Here is a 25,281-nt window from a genome sequence, read left to right as displayed (position 1 = left end):
CCGCGCCCCCGCCCGCCGCCCGCGCCTCCATTTTCCAGGCCGCCCGCCGCCCGCGCTGCCCGCGGCCCCGCCGCCGCCGGACATGGCCGCCAACATGTACAGGGTCGGAGGTAAGGCCGCCACCGCCCGCCGGCGCCCCGCACCCGGGACCCCCCCGGCCCGGGCCCCGACGCGGCCCCGTCCCCCCACCCCGCACCCCGCCCGCCGGGCCGCGCGCCCCCAGCCGCCCCGCCGCCATCCGCGCCCGCCGCGCCCGGTCCGGGGCCCGCGGCCCTCCGCGCCCCTCCCCCACCCGCCGCCCGCGCACCCCCCGCGCCCCTCCTCCCCTTGGGCGGCGCGCGCCCCGCACCTCCCCCTCTCCGGGCGGCCGCCGACCTGGCCCCGCTCACCCCACGCGCCGCCGCCCGACCCCGACCGCGCCGCTGGGGGCGGCGGACCTGGGCCCGGGGAGCGGCGCTCTGCCCACCTGTTGGGGCGCCTGCGTGGCCGGCGTGGGGGGGGGTCCGGGGAGGAGCCGGAGGCCGGAGGTAGAGGCCGGAGCATCCTTCGGGCCTGGCAGCGAGCGGCCGCGGGGCCTGGGCCTGGGACCTGGCCGAGCCCCCTCCCCCAGCAGGAGCACGTGGCCTGGCGAGGTGCTGGCTGCCCTTCTGCGAGCGGGAGCCGCTCGGGGCCGTGGGGTCCCCACCCGGCCCCGCAGGGCTAGTGGACTGCTGCTGGGGGCACGGACCCCTGTCGATGGGCAGCCCCAGGCCTGGGCCGCAATCCTTTCTGGAGCCCAGGGGGAATTAGAGCTGTGTGCTGGGGGCTTCCCCAGCAGGGTCCCCCTGGGGCCTCAGCCACAGGCTCCTAAAGCACCCCCAAACTTTTCACTGCCTCTGGGTGCCCCAGCTCAGCAGGGAGGCGCAGGGGTTGGGGAGAGGCCTGCAGTCCCCTACCCTCCGCAGTCCTGGTGGGGGGTTGTGCTGAACTGGCTGAGGTGGGGGGGCTTCCTCCTGCTCCAGGTCTAGGAACCCCGGCTCTGGGCCTCGCCCCACTTTGTGCAGAGGCGGCTCTGGGACACTGTGCCGCTGCGTTTCCCTGCGGTTCTGAGCGGGTCTCACTGGCTTCTCCCCGGGAAGGTTGGGTATCCCTGCTGCCCCTCCTGCCGTCAGTGCCCACGGGCCTCGTGGCACCGTCCACACCCTCCGGATCTTCTCTGTCTCCAGTTGCCCCCTCGCCAGCCGGCTGACCCCTAGGTATCTGGGACACACGTCTCCATCCAGGCGGGCCAGCCCTGTGACCAGGCCCCCATCCGTGCAGTGGGTCAACGTGGCACCTGCTGGCTGTCATTCCTCTCCCCCATCCCTACTCTCTCTGCTCAGAAGCAGCCCTGGAATGGGGGCCTGCACCCCACTTAGCAGCAGGCCCCAGGTGGACACAACTGAGGAGCGGGCAGGGGTGCACGGGCCTGTTCCCCCACCTTGGGAACTTGTAGGGAGGCAGGAAAGTCATCTCCAGTGGTGCTTTCTCACCACACCCCAGGGAAGCCCCATCACCGCTGCCCGATGTCCCCGCTGCCCACACTCCCGGGGCTGACTCACTTTCCTGTGTCCCAGCAGCCCTCAACCTGCACCCCCCTCACCAGTGGTGCCTCAGGGCCCCTCTCTGTCCTGCAGCCACCCCTCTCCTTGCTGTCCCCCCTGCACCCCTTGGGACCACGTTTATGCCGTGCAGACCCCCCTCTCCTGCCTGGCCTGAGGTCCCCGTGACTCCTGCAGCCCACCCCCGCCCTCTCAGGTCACCAGCCAGGAGCCATGGGCCCCCAGACCCCCACTGACGTTCTTTCTTCCTTGGTGTGTGGTCTGTGGCCCTGGGCCTCAGGTCTTCTCTGTGCCTCGGTTCCCCAGTGATGTGGACAAGGATCTCTGTTCTGCGGTGGCTCCTTCCAGGGAGGCCTGGCCGGCCCCAGATCTGCATGTCTCCCATCCGAGGGTGTCCTGGAGCCCCCTCCCTTGGTTTTGAGTTGGTGCTTTGCCTGGTGTGACCCCGGGCTCCACTCAGAACTTCCTCTTGGTCCCTGTGGGAGAACTGCATTGGGCCCAGGTGTCTGGATGGGACCCCAAGACACCTGAGGGCATCTTCCCCCGGGTCCTGGCAGGGCTGGTGGCCACACTGGGAGGGGCGTTGGCAGTTCGGCATCCTGTTCAAGGTACAGCTTGCTTGGGGAGGGGGCGTTTGAAAGATCCCCCCCCCCCCATTTCTGATTAGATTGTGGCCTAGGGTTTCACCCTCCTCGGGCAGCCTTGGCCTGGCCTGGGGAGCAGTGCAGGGACCCCTCATTGTCTCCACTTGGGACCCTAAGAACAGAGCCTTTTCCAAAGGTGCCAGGTTCTACAAGGAAAGCACAGGACCCCAACTCAATCTGAACCTCAGATAAAATTATTGACGCGAAGTGTGCCCCCAATACTGTACTGGACGTAGTTGCACTAAGAGATTCTTAGCAGAACTCAGTTACCTGGGAAGATGTCTGAGCGGGGAAGGCGTGAGTGCAGCTCTGTGCCAGCCGACCAGCTGGGTGGAGTGGCTCAGCCTGGGAGGGGACAGGGCCTGGCTCTTCCCGGGGAGGTGACCTGGCTGTGGACAGAGGCCTTCTGTCTGTGGCAGCTGTAAGCACGGTGGGTAGGTGGGGCCCGGACAAGGGTGGCACGCACGGGCAGGGTCCGTGGCCCCTGCTCCTCTAGGCCTGTCCTCCTGAGGGCCCGGGCAGGCCTCGGGGCCGGCGTGGCTGTGCACTGGACGCAGAGGTGCTTCTCGGGCCTCCCAGCCTCACGGCTGGTCCACGGCAGTGTTGCTGACGGGTTGCCCTCAGGTATTTTTCTCCTGTTGCTAGAAGTTGACACTCATTCTTTTGGGTAGTTGACTCTTAACAGCACCCTTGAGAAAAGGGATAGGAGTGCCCCTCGCGCAGTGCCGCGGTGCGTCTCCCGTGAGGGACGGGGCTCCACTGTGCTCCTATGTCACCGGCCCCTGCTCTGCTGTCACAGATGCCTCTTTAGTTTTTCTGTTTATTGTCCACTTTGGACCAGGTAAGACACGTGTATGTGAGTCCCCGGCTTGTGCACGGCCTGCAGGGAGGTGCTCCTGGGACCTGCTGACCCGCCCCAGCGCCTCCCATGGTTTTGACAGAGAAGTGTGGCTGTTCTGTTGGGGGGGGGTTGTAAAAAGGAAACTGTCATGGGGGGTGTGTGGAGTGAATCCCCACGGCAGGGCCCTTTGGGGGCCAGGTACCTCTGCAAGTCTGTAGTGCCTCCTCAGCTCCCTGACCTGGGATCGTGGGTGCCGGGCTCACCAGGGACGGAGGCAGGCGCCCCAGTGTGGGGAGTGCAGGGCCCCCAGCTGAGGTAGGGTGTGCCTGCTCGGATTTGGACCCCCTGGGAGGGACTCCTGAGGCCTTCTGCCCAGGTCGCTGCGGTAGCCCCGGTGCCTCGTTCAGAGTCAAATTCTAACACGTCCTGTTCTTCCCCTGCACCCTCGTGTCTGCCCACCTACCTGTCTGCCCACTGGGCAGTGGTGGGCTCACGTCTGATGGGAATGACATGCCTTCCTCAGCTCCTGGGGCCCCATTGCACAGATGGACAGGCCAGGGATGCTACTGTGTCCTTATAGCTGCTGGGGTCAGGGCTGGGAGGGGCGCTCTGGCCAGATGCTGCTGCTCATGGTGCCTGTGCCCCTTGGGGAGGGCCTGGCGGGCAGCTGCCGGGCTGGGCTGCTCAGAGGCCCTCACAGGATGCCCCTTGCTCGCCTCATGCTCTCTGCACCCCCTAGCCCTGCAGTTCCAGGTTTCTTGAGCCACCAGGACCTCATTCCTCATTGGACTGGTCTGTGCATCCATCCCTGGCTCTGTTCCCCACCTGCCTGAGGAGATGATCCTTCTAAGGAGCTCGGCTCCCCTACTTACAGCAGCTTAGCGCCTTACAGGGCCTGTAATCCGGCCCCGCCCTCCCTGCCCAGCTCCCGGACTGATTGATGGGTCTGGGCTCCCGTGTCCTCCCGCTTAGAGACCGTCCCCCGGATGCACCTTGGGAACCAGGCTGTGTCACGGAGTGCAGCTGCTTCGAGTTCTATCCCTGTCCCCGGGGTCCGTTTCTCCTCCTGGAGGGTGGCACCCTCGCGTGGGCGTTGCCACCCAGTCTACTCAGCAGTCGAGGGGCATTGGGTGTCCTCACCCACGCGAGTTGCTGTGTGACAGTGTTGTGGCCTGGTGTCTCATGGACAAGGGGAATGTACGTCACATTCTGGAGGTTGGGTGGCCAAGGCCAAGGCTATGGCCGACTCCTGTCCTGTCCTGTGTGGACCTGCTTCCTGGGCCAGGGAGTGCTTTTATGTGAGGGACCCATGACCCTGCCTGTGGGTCCACCCTCCTGACCTGAGCCTCTTCCAGGATGTTCGCAGCGGGGTTTGCAGCTTTAGGGTGATCTGAGTAAAGCTGCCAGAAACACCTGTGCACAGAGTTTTGTGGACACATGGTCTTGTTTCTTGTGGAATGGGGAGGTGGTTTGGGAGGCTTCCACAGTGGCTGCCCCAGCCTCCCACTCCTCTGGTGAAGTGGGGACTTCCAGCTCTGGACTGCATCAGGACCTGGTCAGTTTCTACCTGTGCAGAATTGGGCTGGACGTGGGACATTTGTCCAGCTTTCGTTTGCATTGCCTGGGTGAGGGGCAGTGGGCAGCTTCTCATCATGCGTTTTTATTTCTGTCCATGTATCCTTGGTCAGGTGTCTGCACGGATCTTTTGCCTGGTTTTCATTATTGGCTTATTTCTTTTTATTTTTTTTAACAGTTCACATTCAGTGTTACTTTGTTTCAAGTGCGTAGCAAGGTGCTTAGACAATCCTATATTTTACAAAGCATTCCCCTGATATTTCCAGTACCCACCTGGCACCATACATAGTGTTACAATGTTATAGATTGTATTTCCTATGCAGAATTTTACATCCCAGGTGGTTAGGTGAGTGCCACTTTGTATTCCTCAGTCTCTTCACCCTTTTTATTCTGTCCCCCTACCCCTCTCCGGGCAACGGTCAGTGTCTGTTCTCTGTGTCTGTGAGTCTGTCTCTCTAAAAATTATTGTTGGTTTTAGAGAGGAAGGGTTGGGGGGAAAGCGGGTTGTGGCAGAAACGTCAATTTGTTGTTCCACTTACTTACGCATTCATTGGTTGATTCTTGTATGTGCCCTGATGGACTGAACACACAACCTTGGCCTCTGGGGACGACACTGACAAACTGAGCTAGCTACCTGGCCAGGGTCTCTAGGAGTTTGTTTCTGTCTTGTTTGTTTGTTTGTTTTACTCTTTAGATCCCACATATGAGTAAGTCATAATGGTATTTGTCTTTCTCTGACTGACTGGTTTCACTTAGCGTAACACCCTAGGGGTCCAACCACGCTGTTGCAGATGACAAGATTCTGTTCTTTTTTATGGTCGAGTAATAGTCCACTGTGTAAATGTACTAGCTTCTTTTTACCCCCTTGTCTATTGGTGAGCTCTTAGGTTGTTTCCATATTTTGATTACTATAAATAATGCTGCAGTGAACACAGGGGCACATATGGTCAGTCCTCTTGAATGGGTGTTTTGGGTTTCATTGGATACATTTCCAGAAGTGAGGTTGCTGGGTCCATAAGGCAGCTCCATTTTTAATTTTCTGAGGGAACTCCATACTGCCTTCCACAGTGGCTGCACCAGTCTGCATTCCCACCGGCAGTGCAGGAGGGTTCCCTTTTCTCCACATCCTCGCCAGCACGTGTTTGCAGGGGTCATTGGCTTTCTTATTGTTGAATCCTGAGAGTTTGTTTTATATTCTGATAGGTGTTTTGCAAACTCTTAAGTAATTTTGTGCATTTTAAAATTTTATTTATTTTTTAGAGAGACACAGTGAGTAAAGAAGAGAGAAAGAGAGAGAGAGAAGTAGTCATTTGTTGTCCCACTTAGTCATGCCGTCATTGGTCACTTCCCAGGTGGGCGGGCTTGGACCCTCAACCGTGGTGTTTCAGGACGATGCTCTAACCGATGGAGCTACCTGACCGGGGCTGGTAATTTGTGCATTTTGTGTGTCTACAAAATGTGCCTGACCTAAGGTCACGAAGGTTTTTTTTTTTTTTTTTTTTTGTATTTTTCTGAAGCTGGAGACGGGGAGAGACAGACAGACTCCCGCATGCATGCGCCCGACTGGGATCCACCCGGCACGCCCACCAGGGGGCGATGCTCTGCCCCTCCGGAGCGTCGCTCTGTTGCGACCAGAGCCACTCCAGTGCCTGAGGCAGAGGCCACAGAGCCATCCCCAGCGCCCGGGCCATCTTTGCTCCAATGGAGCCTCAGCTGCGGGAGGGGAAGAGAGAGACAGAGAGGAAGGAGAGGGGGAGGGGTGGAGAAGTAGATGGGTGCTTCTCCTGTGTGCCCTGGCTGGGAATCGAACCCGGGACTTCTGCATGCCAGGCCGACGCTCTACCACTGAGCCAACCAGCCAGGACCATGTCACGAAGGTTTTTATCCTGTTTTCCTTTAGAATTTTTATGGCTTTGGGTTTTGCTTGAAGTTGATGATCCATTTGAAGTTACATTTTGTGTGATTCTGTGTGTTTTGCTTGTTTTTTTTGCATGTAAATGTCCCATAACCACATGCCAGTCCGACTGTCCTATCTCCACGTGCCCTGAGTCTGAGGTGGACTGTCGGCAGCTCCACGTGCCCCACAGTGTGCGTGTGCCCCTGTGAGGGGCACCCCTGGCCAGGTCCCTGACTTTATTTGAGCCTTGCCATCCAGTAGTGCAGATGGTCCGACTCTCCCTTTGCAGAACTGCCCAGCTGGCCTCGGACCTCAGGTTCTCGTTGTGTGAAGCTCAGCGCGGGCCTGCTGGTTTCTGCAGAAAGACACAAGACCATGGTGACTTCTGATTGGGGTCATGTTGAAGTGTCTGTGCACTGCGTGGGGGGACTTTACATCTTTTTCTTTTGTTGTTTTTTTTTGTATTTTTCCAAAGTAAGAAGCGAGGAGGCAGAGAGACTCCCTCATGTGCCTGACTGGGATCCACCCGGCATGCCCACTAGGGGGTGATGCTCTGCCCATCTGGGCTGTTGCTCCGTTGAAACCAGAGCTATTCTAGCGCCTGAGGCAGAGGCCATGGAGCCATCCTCAGCACCCGGGCCAACTTTGCTCCAAAGGAGCCTTGGCTGTGGGAGGTGAAAGAGAGAGAGAGAGAGAGAGAGAGAGGAAGGAGGGGGGAGGGGTGGAGAAGCAGATGGGCGCTTCTCCTGTGTGCCCTGGCCGGAATCAAACCTGGGACTTCTACACGCCAGGCCGACGCTCTACCACTGAGCCAACCGGCCTGGACCGGAGTTGACATTTTTATCGCTATTGAGACGGCTCTCGCTGCCACCGCTGTCCCTGTGTGCCTGTGAACTCAGGACAGCTTCTACATTTCTAGACGGTTGCGGAAAACACCAAGAGACAGAGCCTGACAACCCAGGAGAGCCAAGCGATGTCGCATCTCAGGCCCAGCCTGTGGGAGCCCGTGTGGGCTCGTCCTTGGAGGGTGTGGGCTGCAGGTCGCCGTCACCGTCACGCTTGGCCCCGTCGCCGAGAGAAGCGGAGGCTGGGCTTGGAGGTTGTGGGTTTCAGGCTCTGTGTGTGGTGGCGCGTCTGCTGACGGGGTGCCCCCTGGGGGGAGAGGGCAGTCAGGGAGGAGACTTAGAGACTGTATCTCATCCCAGCAACCTTCACGGAAACAGACGGCAGCCCCGGCCTCCACCGTGTCACCCCCCCCCCCCCCCGGCCTAGCGGGACGGTGGCTGTCAGTGCGTCGTGTCCAACACGCCTGGTCCTGCCCAGTGCCCATGCCAGGCTCAGCGCTGAGCCTGCAGCTCCTGCAGGAGCCGTGAGCTGTCTGTCTGGCCCGAGTGCCCGAGAGCACTCCTGAGACAGGGGACACGCTGACCTAGGGCTGGCCCAAGCGGACCCTGGTGAGACGGGGCGGCAACCGCAGGGGCCAGACGGTGAGACGGGACCTCTGGGAGCGTCTGCAGGTACCCCCAAGAGGCGGGCATTTGAGTCTGGGGCGTGAAGGGGACCTGCATTCCCAGTACGGTGGCATCTCCCAGGCCGTCGAGGGTCCGAGTGGCACAGGGAGGTGGAGGCCTTGGACACCGCTGCTCGTGGTTCCTGACCCTCGGGCCTCGGGGTCTCTGGCCTCCGGCTCCCAGCCGGGTGATCCTGGGCTTCTCTTGTTAAATCCTGTGCGTGGATTCACATCCCCTTGTCTGCGTCCACACGCGCACGCCATGTACTCGTGCGACAGCTCCCGCTGCTCCTGTTTCCCTGGGAACCGTGCCTCTTAAGACAAGAAAGGGCCCATTCATGAAGTCTGGGCAGGTGGGCGGCTCAGGAGCCGCAGTCCCGTGTGGAAGACGTTGTCGCTGTCGTGACTTGCTGAGCCGACAGCAGGCTTCACTGCCATCGGTTCCGGGACTGTTGACCGGAAGCAGAAGTGGGTGGCCCGGCCTGGCCGGCTAAGCAGGGGACAGATCTTGCCGTGGTCTTCTAAACTCAGAACGGAGATGGTGGGTGTCTGAGTGAGGAACCCGCCCTCCAGCCGCGTCGCTGAACGCCACGCGCACACGCTCGGGTCCTTCGTCGGGGTGCTTGGCGGGTGACTGAGGTGACCCTGAACTAGAGCTTAGGCTCCAGTGAAGCCCTTCTGGCAACAAGTAACATCTGAATCACAAGCTGCTTCCTGATTATCGGGAGTTCAGACGAGGGGAGGTCCCCGTTCCCACCGCCGTGTGCAGAACGGGGCAGCTGTTCTGAGCGGACACATGGGTGCCGGCCCCTGCTTGCCCGCTCGCTGGGCCTCGACCTCTGTGGGTGCTGGTGACGCTCTTGTCTCTAAGTGCACGTAGCTGCCGAGGAGCTGCTGCTTCCCCATCGAGCGACCGTGAGGATCTGGGGGCACTGGCCAGCGGCGTTCAGGCCCCAGGACCATGCCCAGGTTCGATATTGATTGCCAGGACCTAACGGGGGGGGGGGGGGCAGGTGCATGTGCCCAGTTGGCCTCTCCCGCCGGCATCAAGGGTGGGCTCTTGCTCCCAGCCCCGAGCGATGGGACACAGAGAGAGCAGCTCTCTCCCTGTGTGTCCGAGGTCGGTCACGTCGTCGTGGCTGACCGTCTGCGCGTCTGGCCTTAGTCACTCAGTACCCAGCCTTTCAGAGGTCAGGTTGACCTCTGGCCTCACCACAAACCACATTGTTAGCACCGACTTGGGGCCACGTCCCCAGGTGAGCAAAGATGTACCAACAAGGACGCTTCCAGAGCAGGTCGGCGGCCAGACCTCTTCTGGGCTGTGCAGGTGTGGGTGACCCCTTCCCCGCACACTCGCCGCAGGGAGGTATCGGAGCAGTCTCGGTGTGCACACCTTCCCAGCTGCGCTTCACCTGCGGCTAGGTGTCTGCAGTTGGCAGTGTTTGTGGAAGGACGCGCAGGGACCACGCGGAGGGCCACGTCACGTCAGCGCTCACACGAGGACGCTGTGGTTGGTAGAGATGGGATAGCTCTGGGGAGCAAACCTGCACCCCCCTCCAAACCGACTTGCTTCTGCCCCTCACTACAGAAAGCAGCACTTGGCTACTTCATGTGTGACTTCCTGGGGGGGGGGGCTGGTGGGAACGCACGGTCCCCACCCCTGGACTCCCGCATCGCCTCTGCTCGCAATTGGGCTTATGCCCCCCGCCCCCGTTCCCGAGAGGTCCGGGATCCTGACACCTGCAAAGTTTTGCAGTTTGCAGCATACACATCTCTGCGCAGAGCTCCGGATCTTGAAGCTTGTGTCGACCGTCTGTGAAATTGATCCGAGTGTTTCATATAGTATTTTTGGAGAGGTTCTAGACAGTACTTTACAGACCCGGATTTTGTCTCCCATGAGCTCACTGAACGCTCACCCGTTAGCCATAACCGCTGTTCAGTGGACCCGGAACTTCTGTGTGGGGTCACGTCACTGCACAGGGAGGTTCAGTCTCTCCGTCCCCTGCCTGCGTGCCTTCCGCCCGCTGCCCACCAAGCTGGCCGGGAAGGAGGTGGCCTGCAGCGTCCCGAGCTTGGGGAGCCGCTTGTGGTTCCTGCTGAAGTGACACTTGCCGGACGTGGGTGTTTCTGGAGGGCCCTGTGAGCCCCCGGCCTGGGGAGCCCTCTGCCTGAGAGTTTTTGTCGGGGACATCGTTGCGTGTTGTCAGGCCTTCTGTCTCTGCTGGGACAGTTTTTTGGTTCTGTTGCTGTGGTTTTCAGTGTTGGACCGGCCCGTTCCCAGAGCCGCCCTGGTGCGGCTGGCCTCAACGCTGCTCGCTCGGGTGTCGAGCAGTTGGGCAGCGGAGTTCGCGGCCGGGGTGCTGGGTGAGCCTGGCCGTCCTCTGGCTGTGGTTTGAGAGGGAGGCTTCCTCGGGGCATCTGGAGACTGTCCCCTCCTCCTCTGCTTTCTGGAAGAGCTGAGCTAGAATGGGTGTTAAAACTCCCTTAAACGTTGGGTATGATTCTCCAGCGAGGCCATCTGGGCTGGGGGGGTCGTTTTTGGGGTGGCTGTAAGAAGGGTTCAGCTTCTCCACCAGGTGCAGGGTTGCCCGTGCTCCTCCCTGTGCTTGGCTCATCATGTCTTTGAAGCGATGGGTCCGTTTCATCCGAGTTGTAGGATTTGTTGGCACCAAGCCCTCTCTTGTGCCCTCACCTTTGTTGAGGGCTCGGGGGGGGGGGAGTCTGTGTGTGTCTCCTGCTGGTCCTGACATTGGTCACTGTGGCTTCTCCTCTCCTGACCTGGCCACTCACCTGTTTGAACCTGTGCAACCTGTGCTGCTTCCTGCTTCCTCGGTTCCCACCTTCACGCTTTGTCCCGTTTCCCGAGGCCTGATGGCCGCAGTGAGACTGGCTGCTGGGGGGGGCGGACAGCCTGGTCCCTGGGCCCCTCGCCTGTGCACTCACCCTTCCCGTTCACTGGCTTTCTGCACACAGCCGCCATGCCCGTGGCCGCCAGCGGACGGAGTCGCCCCAGGCCCGTGCCCCCTCCCCCGCGGGGAAACGCGGCCTTGTTTCAGTGGGGCATGTGTGGGTAACTGTTTTAGGGTTGATTGGCTCTTTCTCTAGTTTCTTAGAATGGAAGCTTCACTGACTGGTTTGAGGCCTTTCTGTAAGAACCACTTAGAGCTGTAACATACACGAGATTAAACTTAGCTGTCCTCGTTCAGTGCGCCCTGGTGTGGTTTTTTTTTTGTTTTTGTTTTTTACATGTTTTATTGTATTGATTTTAGAGAGAGGGGGGAAGGTAGAGAGGGAGAGAGAGACAGAAACATTGAGCTGCTCCTGTGTGTGCCCTGACCAGGGACCAAACCGGCAACCTTTGTGTTTTGGGACGATGCTCCAACCAACTGAGCTATCCGGCCTGGTCAGGTGTCCTGGCGTTTTCATGAGTTCACAGTCACTGCGGCCCAAGTGCAGGTCATGTCCAGCAGACCTGTGAGCACTGCCCTGGGCCTCGGGGCGGGCAGTGGGCCGAGCCCGCGTGTGTGCCTCCAGGTGTATCACACAGGTGCGTGTCAGCGGCAGGAGGCCCTCCACAGGGTCCAGGGAGCCTGGCTGGGACCCCCCTGTGGAGCTGGCTGGGCTGGGGCCTGTGGCATTTGCTAGCCTTCGTGCAGCTTGCTGAGTCGGTGCTCAGTGTCGGCACTTGGGCACATCCAGGCTTTAACCAGGTTCCAGCTGAGCTGAGCTTCCTGCTCAGCTGTCTGCTGTAGAGCTGTCCCTGGTGGTGCTGCAGACCTTCCCCGGGGACAGCCTGTGGCCTCAGTGGCATTGTCCTGGCAGCCAGGCTGGCGTCCCGAGCTCCCCAGCGCGGGGTCTGTCTGGGCACAACCTGGCAGTCTGGGGGGCCCAGCAGGCAGCACCCTCCGGTCTGCTGTTGGGCGCCTCGTGCTGCCCTGCCTGCCTCTGCTCACCGTGGTTCCCTGTGGAGGGGAGGGCGGAGGGCAGAGGGCCCAGGGGGACTGTTTGGGGTGCTGATGTATCCAGGCTAGTGCTGCCCTGGCCCCTGGGCTCCCCCAGGAGGGACAGAGTTCCTGGGGGTAGCTAGTCACAGGGCACGGGGCACAGGGAGGGCCGTAGGCCCCCGCCACAGTGCCCCCAGCCCTCTCGTGTCTGGCCCTTGCCAGCTCCACCAGCGTGACTCTGGTTAACTCTTCTCCCCACTGGGGTGGTGGTACCTGCACCTCCTTCACTGCTGTTCTGTATCTGAGGGTGCGAACCAGGGAGGGGGTGAGGGCTCCCCTGGCTCCCTGGGTCGGCGGGAGGTTGTGACCCCAGCAGCACCGCACCGCAGGCCAACGCTCTCTCTGGGTCTGTTTGCAGACTATGTCTACTTCGAGAACTCCTCCAGCAACCCATACCTGATCCGGAGAATCGAGGAGCTCAACAAGGTAGTGCGTGTGCGTGTGCGTGCGTGTGCGTGTGCGTGCGTGTGCGTGCGTGCGTGTGGGCGTGCGTGTGCGTGCACGTGCGGGGCCCAGGCCCTGCAGGGAGGCCGGGTGCCCGCCCTTCCTGGGGCCGCTGCCGCAGATGAGACAGAACATGCCACAGCCTCTGTGCTGGGTTTGTAGGGGACTGGTCACTGTCTGCTCAGACGTTTTGGTGGCTTCGTCCCCAGGGTCATCTGCTCAGACCTGGGTCCCTGGTGGCCGCACTTGAGGAACATACTCTGCAGGGCTCGTACAGGACAGGAGTGCTGAGAGGGTCAGGCTGAGTGGCTCCCGGCACAGCTGGGGACCCGCAGCAGCCCCTCCCGGCCTGGGCACAGGGGCCTCAGGGCCTCAGGTGGCTGCTGCTGCCCCTCTGCCTCCTTCCTGTGCTCTCTGGCCGCCTCCTCCCTCCCTGCCCCACGTCTACAGAGAAGACTTGGTTGTACCTGCGACTGGGGTCAAGGGTGTGGCCTCTGGGGGCGTGGCCTCGCGGGTCCTCACCTGTGCCTCCCCCCTCTCCAACACTCACTGTCTCTGCCCTGGGCCCCTTGCTGTCCTGGCTGAGCAGTCCCCCAAAGGACCCCTCCCCACCTCTCGTGCCCCCTGATTGGAGGCTTCCTGGGCAGCACTGGGTTGGGGTATCCTCCCTCTCGTGCCCCCTGATTGGAGGCTTCCTGGGCAGCATTGCCCCCTGATTGGAGGTTTCCTGGGCAGCATTGCCCCCTGATTGGAGGCTTCCTGGGCAGCATTGCCCCCTGATTGGAGGCTTTCTGGGCAGCATTGCCCCCTGATTGGAGGCTTCCTGGGCAGCACTGGGTTGTACCCTCTCCTCGGACGTGGACGTGGCTGTCGCCGCTGTGGTGCTGGGTCAGCACAGGCTGTGGCCCTGCGACCCCTTCCTTCCGGGCCTGTCTCAGTTCCTGCAGGGGGGCTGCCCGCCCCCACAGTGCTTGCTGTCACTTGTGCCAGCGAGGGGACCTTGCTGTGCCTCTGTGAGGCTAGCCCTCGGGAAGCTACTTCCCTGGACCACAGGTCCCGTGGCTCTGTGGCCTGGGCGTCCTGAGACCAGCAGGACAGGGTGGGAGGGTTGCGGTGTTGACTTGAGCCCCACAGGTCAGACTTAGCCGTAGCGGAACCCTGACGCACGGCCGTAGGGGCAAGGGCCTCTTAGTGCCGTGTGTGCCCCCACCACAGGGACGAGGAGGTGGGGGTTCCCCTGCCTGACTGCAGCCCGTCACGGATCGGAGCAACTTTCCGGAAGGCCTGTGGCCGGGTCTGCAGGCGGCAGTGTCAGAGCAGTGATGGGAAGTCCTGTGAAGCCAGTGCTGCTGGACCGGAGACCCTGCTCACCACCTACCTGTACCCCAGGGCCAGCAGAAGGGGGGGCTGGGACAGGAGCAAGTGGCCACCCACCTGCACGTGTCGGCGGTGCTGGCTCGGGGACGTGATGACCAGGCGTGGACAGCTGGAGACTCTCCTGTGGCCGCGGTCTCACCGGGGGCCCAGCGTCTGGCACCTCCGCCTGGGTCTGTGGGGTTTGCGCTGACCAGTGGGGCTGTGGCATTCGCCCGTGACAGTCACGTGTGCGGGCAGAGCTGACCTGCCCCGGTGGCAGCGGCTAGTGCCTGTGTCAGAGTGGCCGTGGGGCGTGGGCACGTCTGCCATCCCCTTTACTGGTCAGGTTGGTCAAGCGCCAGAGAACCTGGGCCGGGCAGGACTCTAGAGGTGGCTGGGCCTGTGGGGCGAAGGAGCACGCAAGCCGTTCTCTCGCCGGTGACACCACAAGGCAGCAGGGAAGAGGCCCCAGGGCTGCCCCGCAGGAGAGGAGGGGATGCTGCCCAGATGCTCCGCTGAGGGGGGATGGCGCTGCCCACACGGTTCCAGAACACAGGACACCCATCAGAGGTCGGGCCGCGGGCTCAGTGCCGCTGGAGGACGGACTCTGCCCGGGCAAGTGCGGTTCAGGCACGGGCTGGAAACGGGGTCGTGCGTGGCTCCTGATGGGGCCCCCCCTGCTGCTCAGCCCAGGGACCCCAGGGCAGCATCTGCTGGCAGGAGGACAGAGAGCACGCCTGTCTTCAGAGCCAGGACAGTGCCTGCCCCCTTGGGAACAGCGGGACGCCCAGCAGCAGGAGGAGCTCAGGGGGGCTTTCACCTGAGCACCGATCACGACGGACCGAAGCTGGCATCAGAGCAGAAGAAACGGAAAGTGGACAGACCCCCGTGCCCTTTGGGAAGCAGGCTGGGTGCCCTGGGGCCGGAGGCCTGTGGGCAGAGCAGCTCTGTGGGCTGCAGGAAGTCTCAGCGTGAGCCGCCAGGTGTGAAGGGGGTGGTGACTTGGTGCCTCCCAGTGGCGGGCAGAAGAGGAGGCGCCAGGCCAGGCAGCGGAGTCACTGCGGTGTCCAGCGGGGGTCACTACAGCATCCAGCGGGGTCACTGCGGCGTCCAGCGAGGTCACTGCAGCATCCAGCGGGGTCACTGCGGCGTCCAGCGAGGTCACTGCGGCATCCAGCGGGGTCACTGCGGCGTCCAGCGAGGTCACTGCGGCGTCCAGCGGGGTCACTGCGGCGTCCAGCGGGGTCACTGCGGCGTCCAGCGAGGTCACTGCGGCATCCAGCGGGGTCACTGCGGCGTCCAGCGAGGTCACTGCGGCATCCAGCGGGGTCACTGCGGCGTCAGCACCGGCGGTAGGAATTGTGGAACAGGGACAAGCTGAGGGAAGTCGGGGCCTGCGACACACCACCTCCCTGTGCTCGGCCCGCCCACGCCACGTCTCGAGAGACCCTGGCACCTGGTCAGCAACAGCCAGGGACTTCTGGTGGTCCTCACTGTGTCCGCACATTAGAAACGGGTCTGGGGACCTGCGGGGACCTGACTGGGGTCCCGCATCTGAGTGGGTGAGGGCACCAGGTGGAAACAGGCCTGACACCTGTGGGTGCAGCGGAGTCCGGGGGCCCAGGGGCAGGGGTACGGGCGTGTTGCCGTTTTCTGAGTCAAAAGCTATCCCGAAATGAGCTTTCTTTAAGAAAATGGGTGGCCTGGCCCATGGCGTTGGGGTCTGCTTCTGTGAGGCTGCCCCAGGCATGGGCCATCCCGCTCAACCCGCTCTCCCGCCTGCTGGGCCCAGTGACAGGTGGGTGGCCAGCAGTGTCCCCCACCAGGGCTCGGGGCTTGTCTGAACTTTCAAAAGATTTGTTAGGTTTTCTCTTTAGCACGTTGGTTGAACATGTGCATTGCATTGACCTTGTTCCCACAGAAAGTTAAGTCTTTACAAAACTAGAGAAAATGACTGATTTGGAAAGAAAGAAAGGGGGCGGGACTGGGGCACGAGAGCAGAGATCGGGCGGGGACACGGGACGGGTACTGACCCGCAGCGCGGCAGTGGACGTGAGCACGGGCCCGGCTGGTGCTGGTCTGCAGCCTGGATAGGTTGCAGGGGCCAGCGGGCGAGGGGGCCCCCCAAGTTGCCTGTGTGTCATGGGATCCTGCCACCGGCAGGAGCCACCGGGAAGGACCTCACGGACTCGGAAGCCAAACTGTAGGAATCCTGTTAGGTTTAGAAGATGGGACTAGTGCAACAGAGGACAAAAGGCAGAGGAGATGGGGCAGCCAGGGGACCCCACTCGGAGCCCTGGGGACCTGGTCCCGTGGGAGCTCGGGCTCCCTGGGCGCTCGGGAAGTGGACGCGAGGGCCCTGCGGCCCTCCCAGCTTCCTTCCAGGGCCCGAGCAGAGCAGGGGGAGGACTGCTGTTGTGAGGGCCGAGGCCGCAGGGGCCTGGGCAGAGTGCACAGAGGGGCCTGGGCAACAGGTTCCGAAGCTGGGCCTCCTGGGTCCCGCCCCGCGGGCACAGGCTGGGCCGTCAGCAGAGGACGGGCTGGACCGTGCAGGTGCTCGAGCGGCGCTGCAGCTGGGGCAGAGCAGACGCGAGCGGCTCCCTCCACAGCCCACGAGGCCGTCCCTGCACAGGTGCCAGCGCCCACAGGGCCCGTCGCGCCTGGGATGAACGTCAGAGCACAGCGCCCACAGGGCCCGTCGCGCCTGGGACGAACGTCAGAGCACAGCGCCCACAGGAAGCCTCGTCCTGGGGGGTGTCGCAGTGTTCGCCGTGGAGGACGTCCCTCGCCGTGGCGAGCACCATGTTTCCCGGGAGAGTCTTGGTCAGACTCGCGAATCGGAACTGCTTGCGTGACACGTGTGCAAAGCAGCAGCGTGCGTGCTCGTGGCCCCTGCTCACAGGCTTCTGTGAGAAACTCCCAAGACTTTAAGAGATTCCTGGTCTTTTTTTTTTTTTTTTTTTCGTTTTTCTGAAGCTGGAAACAGGGAGAGACAGTCAGACAGACTCCCGCATGCGCCCGACCGGGATCCACCCGGCACGCCCACCAGGGGCGGTGCTCTGCCCATCCTGGGCGTCGCCATATTGCGACCAGAGCCACTCTAGCGCCTGAGGCAGAGGCCACAGAGCCATGCCCAGCGCCCGGGCCATCTTGGCTCCAATGGAGCCTTGGCTGCGGGAGGGGAAGAGAGAGACAGAGAGGAAAGCGCGGCAGAGGGGTGGAGAAGCAAATGGGCGCTTCTCCTATGTGCCCTGGCCGGGAATCGAACCTGGGTCCTCCGCATGCTAGGCCGACGAAGAGATTCCTGGTCTTAAATGGGTTAAGTAACTAAAAGTTAAATGCTTTCCTTAAAGATCATTTTGTTTGATTGTGTCAGTGCTAGTATGAGACATTCTACAGATTATAGTTATGATAGAATTTTAGCATTATCGTTAAAAATGTTGCGAACTTTGCCTGACTCGTGGTGGCACAATGGCTGGGGCATTGACCTGGGACACTGAGGTCCCAGGTTTGAAACCCCGATGTCACCAGCTTGAGTTCAGGGTCACTGGCTTGGGGGCCCCCCCCCGCCCCGGTCAAGGCACGTAGGTGAAGCAGTCTGTGAACCTCTAAGTGCCACAACTACGAGCTGATGCTTCTCATCTGTCTCCCTTGTCTGTCCTGGTCTGTCTCATGTAAAAAACAGTATGAGCTCCTGTTAGTTGGGAAAAGCTAAATTCTCCCTGTGAGTGCCCAGTGGCCACTGGCCCTTGTTCTCTGGTATTTATTGAGCTCCGGCGTTGGACAGCAGCTTTGCCCCGGTGCTGGGGCATGCACTCTGCCGATCCCACCTGGGCTGCCTCTCAGACCCCCAGCACTTGTGTTTGGGGCTGGGAGTGACACCAGCCAGCGGCCACCTGTCCTTCATCCGCCTCCTCCCAGAGTTGCCTAGGCGAGGGGTCCCCAGGCCGAGCACCAAGCAGCTTTGGCTGAACTCTGGTTACAGCTGACCTTGTGGTGGCCAGGTGTCAACCAGCGTGTGGTCCCAAGCCTGAGGGAGGTCCCCTGGACAGCAAGGAGGCAGAGGCAGTGGGAGGCCAGGGTGAAGGAGGTGTCAGCGTCCGCGGGAGGGAGGAGGACGGGTAGACCCGGGGCTTCGGGTCAGTGACTGTCCCCGAGCTGGTGACGTGCCCTTGCTGTTGCAGACGGCCAACGGGAACGTGGAGGCCAAGGTGGTGTGCTTCTACCGGAGGCGGGACATCTCCAGCACCCTCATCGCCCTGGCCGACAAGCACGCCAGTGAGTCCTGCCCCTCCCGGGGGCCCCGCCCACCCCGCCACCCCCAGGGTCACTCCGTGAGTCCCCCTCCCGGGTGGGCTTCAGGGAGCTTCTGTGTGTGTCCTCCCCTTCCCTTCTCTGAAGGCCTGGTGTGTCCTTGTGACCCGCAGGGAGTCAGGAAGCGTCACTGCCTGAGGCTTGTCCCTCATAAGACTGACTGTGAGAGGTCAGGTCCAGCTGGGTCACCTCCTGGGTGGGGGCAGCACGGGGTGGGGCCTTGGGTTCAGACGGGCACGGGGCGCTGGCGCTGCTGGTCCTGCCGACTTTTTGCTTGTTTGTACTTTGTGGAGAAGTTCCACGTGTTGTAGAGACTAAGGTCTCCATGCTGACGCTTCACACGGCACCTGAGGAGCACTGACGCAGAGAGGGCCCCGTGAACCCTTTGAGTAGTGCCTGTGCGTCCTCGTGCCTCCTGACCTTCCAGAGGACGATCGTACACGTACAATGGCAACATTAAAGAAAGACAAATATACGTTCTGCTTGTTTCCATAAATTGGTTATCAGACAAACATGGTTTTATGTTAATAAAACTGGAACTAATTTCACTTTTTGAAAAAAAACTCACTCCCGGGGGTCAGTGAGCGTGAAGAAAACCTCACTACTCGAAGGGTTTTAACCAGCACGGTGCTGGCCGGTGCTCCTTGTCCTCGAAGACGGGCGGCAGTGACTGGCGCTGGTCCCCGTGTTTCCTTCGGCAGCAGGACTGCCCTTGCGTCCTCCACACGTCCGGGGCCAGCGGGGACGGAGCAGCCTTTGGCATCTCGGACCCTCTTGTCGCTGGGGTGGGCACGGGCACAGCAGGGAGCCTGTTTCCGGTAGCTGAGCAGTGCCCGATGCCCGAGCTCAGCACAGGGGCCCGTGCTGAGCAGGGGTGAGCGAGGGCTGTGCGGCTGGCCCACAGGGGGCCGTGGGTTGTCTGGCCTGTCTGCAAGAGGCTGCGGGACCCAGCTCAGGGTGTTTTCTCGGGCTCGTCAGTTCTCTCTGGCCACCATGCATGAGCCAGTGTCCCCGTGACGCAGGTGGCTCTGTGTTCCGTGGTGGGTGACAAAGCTGAGCTGGAGGGGGACCTCCGACCGGAGAGCCTGTGTCCACCAGCCCCGCACTCTGTGGTCTCCAGGTGCCAAGGAGCAGAGCTGAGTGAGGGGCTCCAGGGTCCACCCACAGGCTGTGTGTCCAGAGGAGGGGTTGGTGCTCTGCTCCAGGCCCTGCGGGTGTCAGCAGGGCCAGCTCCTGCTCCTGGCCGCTGGGAAGCTGACGGCCCTCTGAGGAGCGGGCTGGCCGGGCCATGGACCTGCGGGCCCGTGGGCCTGTGACTGTTGACTTGGAGGCATTGCTGACCTAGGGGCTCCTCACCTGTGTCCACTGCCCGGCCCAGAGCGACTGTAGCCCCTTACCCCCTTGGCACATGATGACCCGCTCTGGCCCAGCGGGCCCAGGTGGCTGTGCCGTGTGCACCCTGGTGGCCAGGTGACATCGGGAGGGAGCTTGACAGGCATTCTGTGACGGGCGCAGTTGGAGGGAGGGGCAGGTTCTCTAGTAGGGCCGCCATGGAGCTGGTGGGTCTGGCAGAGGGCAGCCGCCCAGCCCAGGCCGTGGCCCCAAGGTGCCAGAAGAGCCCCTGGGACCGAGGGTCCCCAGAAAGCTGCCCTGGGAGCCTGTCTGCAGGCAGCCCTGTGCACCGGAAGTTCCAGGCTGTGGACTAAAAGCAGCTTATGGGAATGTGAGTCACGTGACAGCGCCTATGAGGCCACCAGCTGGCCTGCTCCGTGTGCGGCCACCTCTGGTGTGTTCCCCTGTGAGTGCTGTGACAGCGCCTATGAGGCCACCAGCTGGCCTGCTCCGTGTGTGGCCACCTCTGGTGTGTTCCCCTGTGAGCGCTGTGCCCAGTGCCCAGCCTACCCTCGGGGGGGGGTGCCTTTCTGGCCAGAGGGACGGAGAACCAGGGGCACCCGCTGTGTGGTCAGAGCAGCTGCTAGGATGTCCTTTGGACTGGAGTGACTCAAGTATGGGGTCTCCCGGCCACGCTGAACCCTGCTCCTCACGGGCACCCAAGCAGCATACACATGTATGTGTGTGTGTCCTCGTGAGGGTGGGACCTTCCCCGGGGGGCACCTCAGGCACAGGTAACAGGCCCTCCCTGGGACCCCCAGAGTCAATAGGGTGAATGGGAGGGGGATGGGAGGAGAGCCTGCCAAGTCTGGGGAGGGGTCACCTGCCCTGGTCACCCACTTGAGTGCTGAGGGCCTGCAGGGCCCAGGGGAGGCTTGGCATGTCAGAAAGGTGTGGGCTGTAGGGAACCTTTCTCCCTGACGGAAGGCCGGACTGCCCCTGAGGCTGTGAACAGGGCCCTGGACACCTGTCCCCAGAGCTCTCGCCTCACCACTGCTGATGGCAGCATGGCGGGCGGGGGTCCTGGAACCGTTGTGGGCTCGTGTTGGGTTGCATCTGCCCACAGGGGCTACCCCTGGGGCCCAGGGTAACCACCTCTGGCCCCAGATTCTTGCTGAGCGGCCTGGCCCAGTGGGGCCATCACAGGGCTGGTGTTTGGAGGCTTGTGGGTTCCTGAGAGTGGGCAGGGAGGTGAGGAGGCCGGCAGTGTGGGCTCTCCGGCTGCCATGGCCCACTCCCTGGGGTAGACCACTTCCTCAGCCCTGTGCCCAGGCCACAGACTGACTCTCTGCCCGGAACGCTGGGATGCCCCACAGTCCCCACAGGGGGGCAGCAGAGGGCCACAGGCGGGTGGTGACTGGCCATGGCCACCAAAAGGTGGGGAGCTGTGCTCAAAGTAGCAAGGCAGCTCCCATCTGCCAGCTCTGAGGAAGGGGGTGCAGTTGGAAAATCCATACCCGGCGCCTGGACAGAGGGCAGGGTCCTAGCTGTGCCGCTGGCCACTCCCCAGGACGCTGCCCAGAGCAGGGGTGGCAGCCCTGGGGTGGCTGAACTCCAGGTGCCTCTGCCCTGGCCCTGTCTCCCAGTTCCCCTCGCACTACCCCAGACTCCCACCTTGCTCTCAGGGGCACCCCACCCCGGGCTGTGTGTGCTGGGGGCCCCAGGGTGGAGGGCTCCCTGCCCCCACGGCCCGTGCCTCTGGGCTGCGCTAACCGCTGTCTGGCCTGTCTGTTCTCCAGCCCTGTCCGTCTGCTACAAAACCGGACCCGGGGCCGACAACGGCGAGGAAGGTAAGGCGCCCCGGCGGGTCGGGTGGGGTCTGTGCTGCTGGGCCGAGGGGGACCTCCCCATCCCCTTACGCAGCCCGCCGGGCAGTCCTTGGGGTGCGGGTCGGCTGACGGTGCCCTGGTCCTCCAGGGGAAATCGAGGAGGAGATGGAGAACCCCGAGATGGTCGACCTCCCCGAGAAGCTCAAACACCAGCTGCGGCACCGCGAGCTGTTCCTCTCTAGGCAGTTGGAGTCGCTGCCTGCCACCCATATCAGGTGGCTGGCACCTGGGGTGCGGGGGTGGACATGGGCGGGGCGGGGGCGGGGCTGGCGGAGGAGGAGGAGGAGGGGGGGGTGGGGCGGCCCCCTGACCGAGGCCGGTTCTCTTGCAGAGGGAAGTGCAGCGTCACTCTGCTCAACGAGACCGAGTCGCTCAAGTCCTACCTGGAGCGGGAGGTGAGGGGCGGCTGGTGGGGGGCGGAGGGTGGGCGCTGGTCTGGGGGAGTCACTTCCCCTGGCTCACTCAGGCCCAGACCCTGCCCTGCCCATAGCCCGGTCCCTGTGACCACACAGCCCCTCCCCCTGGCCCGCCAGACTGCCGGTCTGGGAGATCTAGACAAGGACAGTGCTGCTTGTTGAGCCGCCGCGAGCCCTCGCTGCTGTGAGCTGTGTTGGCTGGGTGGTGAGGAGGCTATGTTTATAAAGTTAAAAATGTCAGCACAGTCATGGCCTTGGGCCGTGGTCCTACCACCGTCCCTCCTTTGGACAAGAACCCGGGGTGTGCGCATTGTAGGATGCCACCCACCCCGAGCTGTGACACCAGCGTCTCCAGACAGCGCATGTCCCTGGGGAGCAGATGGCCTGGTGAGGGACGGGCCAGTGGACAGAGCGTGTGCTCTCGGACCCGGTGGGGTTGGGAGGCTGGGGCATGTTGGTGACTTAGTGGACAGGTCACAGTGGAAAGGGCACCACTGTTTCCGGGCACGTGGAGCCTGTCACACCGCCGGGTCGTCTGGGGGCTCAGTGGAGCAGGGTGGGTGGGGACCAGGCTGTGGATGACTAGAGACCCCGGTCCGGCACCCAGGGCCTGACTCAACTTCAGGCATCTGGGAAGCTGCCAGCAGGGGGCAGCGCTTGAAGTGCATCCCGCAGGACAGGTGTGATGGTCAGCCAGGGAGCCACATGGGCCTGGCCCTGTTGGGTAGGTGGCCTGGGCCCCATGTGGGAAGTGCTCTGCGTGACCAGCTTTGCCCAGGAAGCCGCTGGGCATAGTGGGATGAGCCCACCGGGGATGGGGGACGCTGTCTGGTTTAGAAAGACCTCTCAAGGACAGCCACGCTTGGAACGATGCTCGTGAGCAGGGAGGCTTCTGTAAAACCATCAGCTCTGGCAAGCAAGCACACGTGGGCTGCGTTGTGTGTGTGGATGTGGGCCCGGCCTGGGTGGAGGGTCCTCTGTGTGTTGCCAGGTGGGGGCACCTGGGTGTTTAAGAAGTGTTCATTCTCACACAGTGAGAAAGAAGACAGGTGTCCTGAGACCCTGGCTTGGGGCAGCCGTCTCCCTCTGAGACCGGACCACCCTGGGCAAGGGTCACTGTGATGCAGCCCCCGCTTGGGTCACAGATGGACAGTCCTGATGGGCAGTTGCAGTGAACAGGGCTTGGACCAAGAGGAAAGTGGCATGGACAGTCAGGTCCTCTCGGCGGCATGAGGGAAGCACAGGGGGGTTGGCTAACTCAGAGAACAGCAGATAGGCGTTGGGGTGGGGAAAGCTGCAGAGAATAGTCCCGAGGGGTCAGGTGAGGTGAGGAGTCTGTGGGTGATGGGAGGGTGAGCAGGCAGCCAGGGAGAAGCCCCCACCCTGGGCCTGGGTCACTGACCACCACTCAGGCCTTTTCTAGGAAACACGGCAGCGTCAGCACAGTAGTGCTGGCCAGAGAGGTGGGCAGCGGGCAGCTGTCACACTGGGGCGAGGCCGCGCAGAGCAGGGTGGGGGGATGAGCACGTGGGGCCGCTGCTGCACCCACAGCCCTGGGCACCGCCTCCGGAACAGCCTGTGACGCGACTTGTGAGTGTCTTCTGGGACGACGGCAGGAAACCGCCTTCTTCTCGACGGATGTGCCCAGAATCTGTCAGACTGATTCCTCCCTGTCTCAGGGTCTTGGCTGCTGTTAAGCACTTCCATAAACGAACGTTTCAAACCGCTGCTGCTAATGGAACTGCTACTACCAGGGGGGGAGGGGCTGGCGGCGTCCAGTCATCACAGGCGTCTCAGCACGCGGCCCTCGGGCACAGCGGTCCCCTGGGGGTCCTTCCTGGTTTCCCCGCCTCCGGGCAGCGTGGTGTGGGGCTTGGCGAGGCCCTGGGGCGCCCGCGCTGACCGGTCTGTCCCCCGTGCTGTCTTCTAGGACTTCTTCTTCTACTCGCTCGTCTACGACCCGCAGCAGAAGACCCTGCTGGCCGACAAAGGGGAGATCCGGGTGGGGAACCGGTACCAGGCGGACATCACGGACCTGCTGAAGGAAGGTAGGGCCGCGAGGTAGAGTGGCTCAAGCGGGCATCCTGGCAGCCAGCCCAGGGCCCGTGCAGGACCCCTCTGGCCACGCCTGGTGCGCAGAGCTTCTGTGTCCCTTTGGCAGCATTTCCTTAAGTTTATTTATTATTATTATTTTATTTTTTTGTATTTTTCCAAAGTGAGAAGGGCGGTGGCAGAGAGACTCCCACATGTGCCCCACCAGGATCCACCCGGCATGCCCACCAGGAGGCAATGCTCTGCCCATCTGGGGCGTTGCTCTGTTGCAACAAGAGCCATTCTAGCGCCTGAGGCAGAGGCCACAGAGCCATCCTCAGCCCCCGGGCCAACTTTGCTCCAGTGGAGCTTTGGCTGCAGGAGGGGAAGAGAGAGAGAGAGAGAGAGAGAGAAGGAGAGTGGGGAAGGTGGAGAAGCAGATGGGCGCCTCTCCTGTGTGCCCTGGCCGGGAATTGAACCCGGGACTCCTACACGCCAGGCCGACACTCTACCACTGAGCCGACCGGCCAGGGCTCCTTAGGTTTTTAAAAAGCTCTTTTTGTCTCTGAAAAAATTTTTAAATGGATCTATTTTTGCTGAGTTCTGCTTGGTGGGGGGGTCCAGTCCGTCTGAGGCCCACTGTGCTGGGGGACTCCGCGCTGGCCTCCCTCCGTCCTGCAGCCCAGGGGCCGCGAGCAGCTTTGCCTCCCTTCTCTGTCCAGTCTGTGCCCTACGCAGCAGTGCGCTGGCCAGGGAGGCCGTGTGTTCGGTCTCAGCCGGTGCGTGTACCTGGGAGATGAGGCCCTCGCCCAGCCCGGTTGACCATGGTGGCCAGGGAGCTCTGTGGGCCTCCTTGGGGTGCTGAGATGAAGCTGTGTCTCCAGTCACTGGACAGTGGTGGCCGCCCTGGGCAGCCTGTCCCACCCTCCTCGAGGCCCCTCCAGAGCCGTGAGCAGGCCACCTCCTGTGAAGGCCACCCCTCCACAGCCTGCAGCTTGGGGGCTGTCCCCTCCCCTGTGTTTCCCTGTCTCTGAAGACCGCTGCTGCTGAGATGCTTTGTTAGTGGTGAAGCAGGACTGTGGGCTGGACCTCAGGCGGGTCTCCCGGTGGCTGTGGCTCACCCTGTGCCCTGCGGGAGGGGGCGGCCTGCGGTGACGCTGTCCTCGTGCCTGAGCTTCTCCCTCCGGGCCGCGTGCTCGTTGCCGCTCAGTGGCCGGGCCACAGTGCAGGCCTCCCTGTGCGTCCTCGTGGGCCCCGGCCAGTGCGTCCTTCCCGTCCTCCGCCCGCCGGGGCGGTTCTTGGGACGAGCTCACACGGTGTGAGCTTCAGGTCCCCCTCTCCCCTCTGCCAGCCCCTCCCAGGGGAGCAGCCGGCACGCATGCCCTTTGCACCCAGGCTCCGGAGGCAGGAGGAGGCTGCCCACACCCTCCCCCACCCTCGGCCCTCGG

The 25,281-nt window shown here is 62.5% G+C and overlaps 1 protein-coding gene across 3 annotated transcripts in view; it reads left to right on the top strand.

Moving 5' to 3' along the window:
• MTA1 (metastasis associated 1) overlaps positions 1 to 25,281 on the top strand; it is a 34,080-nt gene continuing 8,799 nt past the window's right edge. For all 3 annotated transcript variants that reach the window (XM_066273744.1, XM_066273743.1, XM_066273746.1), the window contains exons 1-7: positions 1 to 110; positions 12,410 to 12,477; positions 18,036 to 18,129; positions 21,297 to 21,347; positions 21,475 to 21,601; positions 21,718 to 21,781; positions 23,733 to 23,850. In XM_066273744.1, coding sequence (XP_066129841.1) covers positions 83 to 110; positions 12,410 to 12,477; positions 18,036 to 18,129; positions 21,297 to 21,347; positions 21,475 to 21,601; positions 21,718 to 21,781; positions 23,733 to 23,850 — 550 coding nt within the window. In that variant the 5' untranslated portion in view covers positions 1 to 82. The remainder of the gene's footprint in view (positions 111 to 12,409; positions 12,478 to 18,035; positions 18,130 to 21,296; positions 21,348 to 21,474; positions 21,602 to 21,717; positions 21,782 to 23,732; positions 23,851 to 25,281) is intronic.

Source organism: Saccopteryx bilineata, chromosome 4 (assembly GCF_036850765.1).
Source record: "Saccopteryx bilineata isolate mSacBil1 chromosome 4, mSacBil1_pri_phased_curated, whole genome shotgun sequence".
Lineage (NCBI taxonomy): Eukaryota > Metazoa > Chordata > Mammalia > Chiroptera > Emballonuridae > Saccopteryx > Saccopteryx bilineata.
The sequence above is the reverse complement of the archived record's forward strand: the minus strand, read 5'-3'. Positions and strand labels throughout refer to the sequence as shown.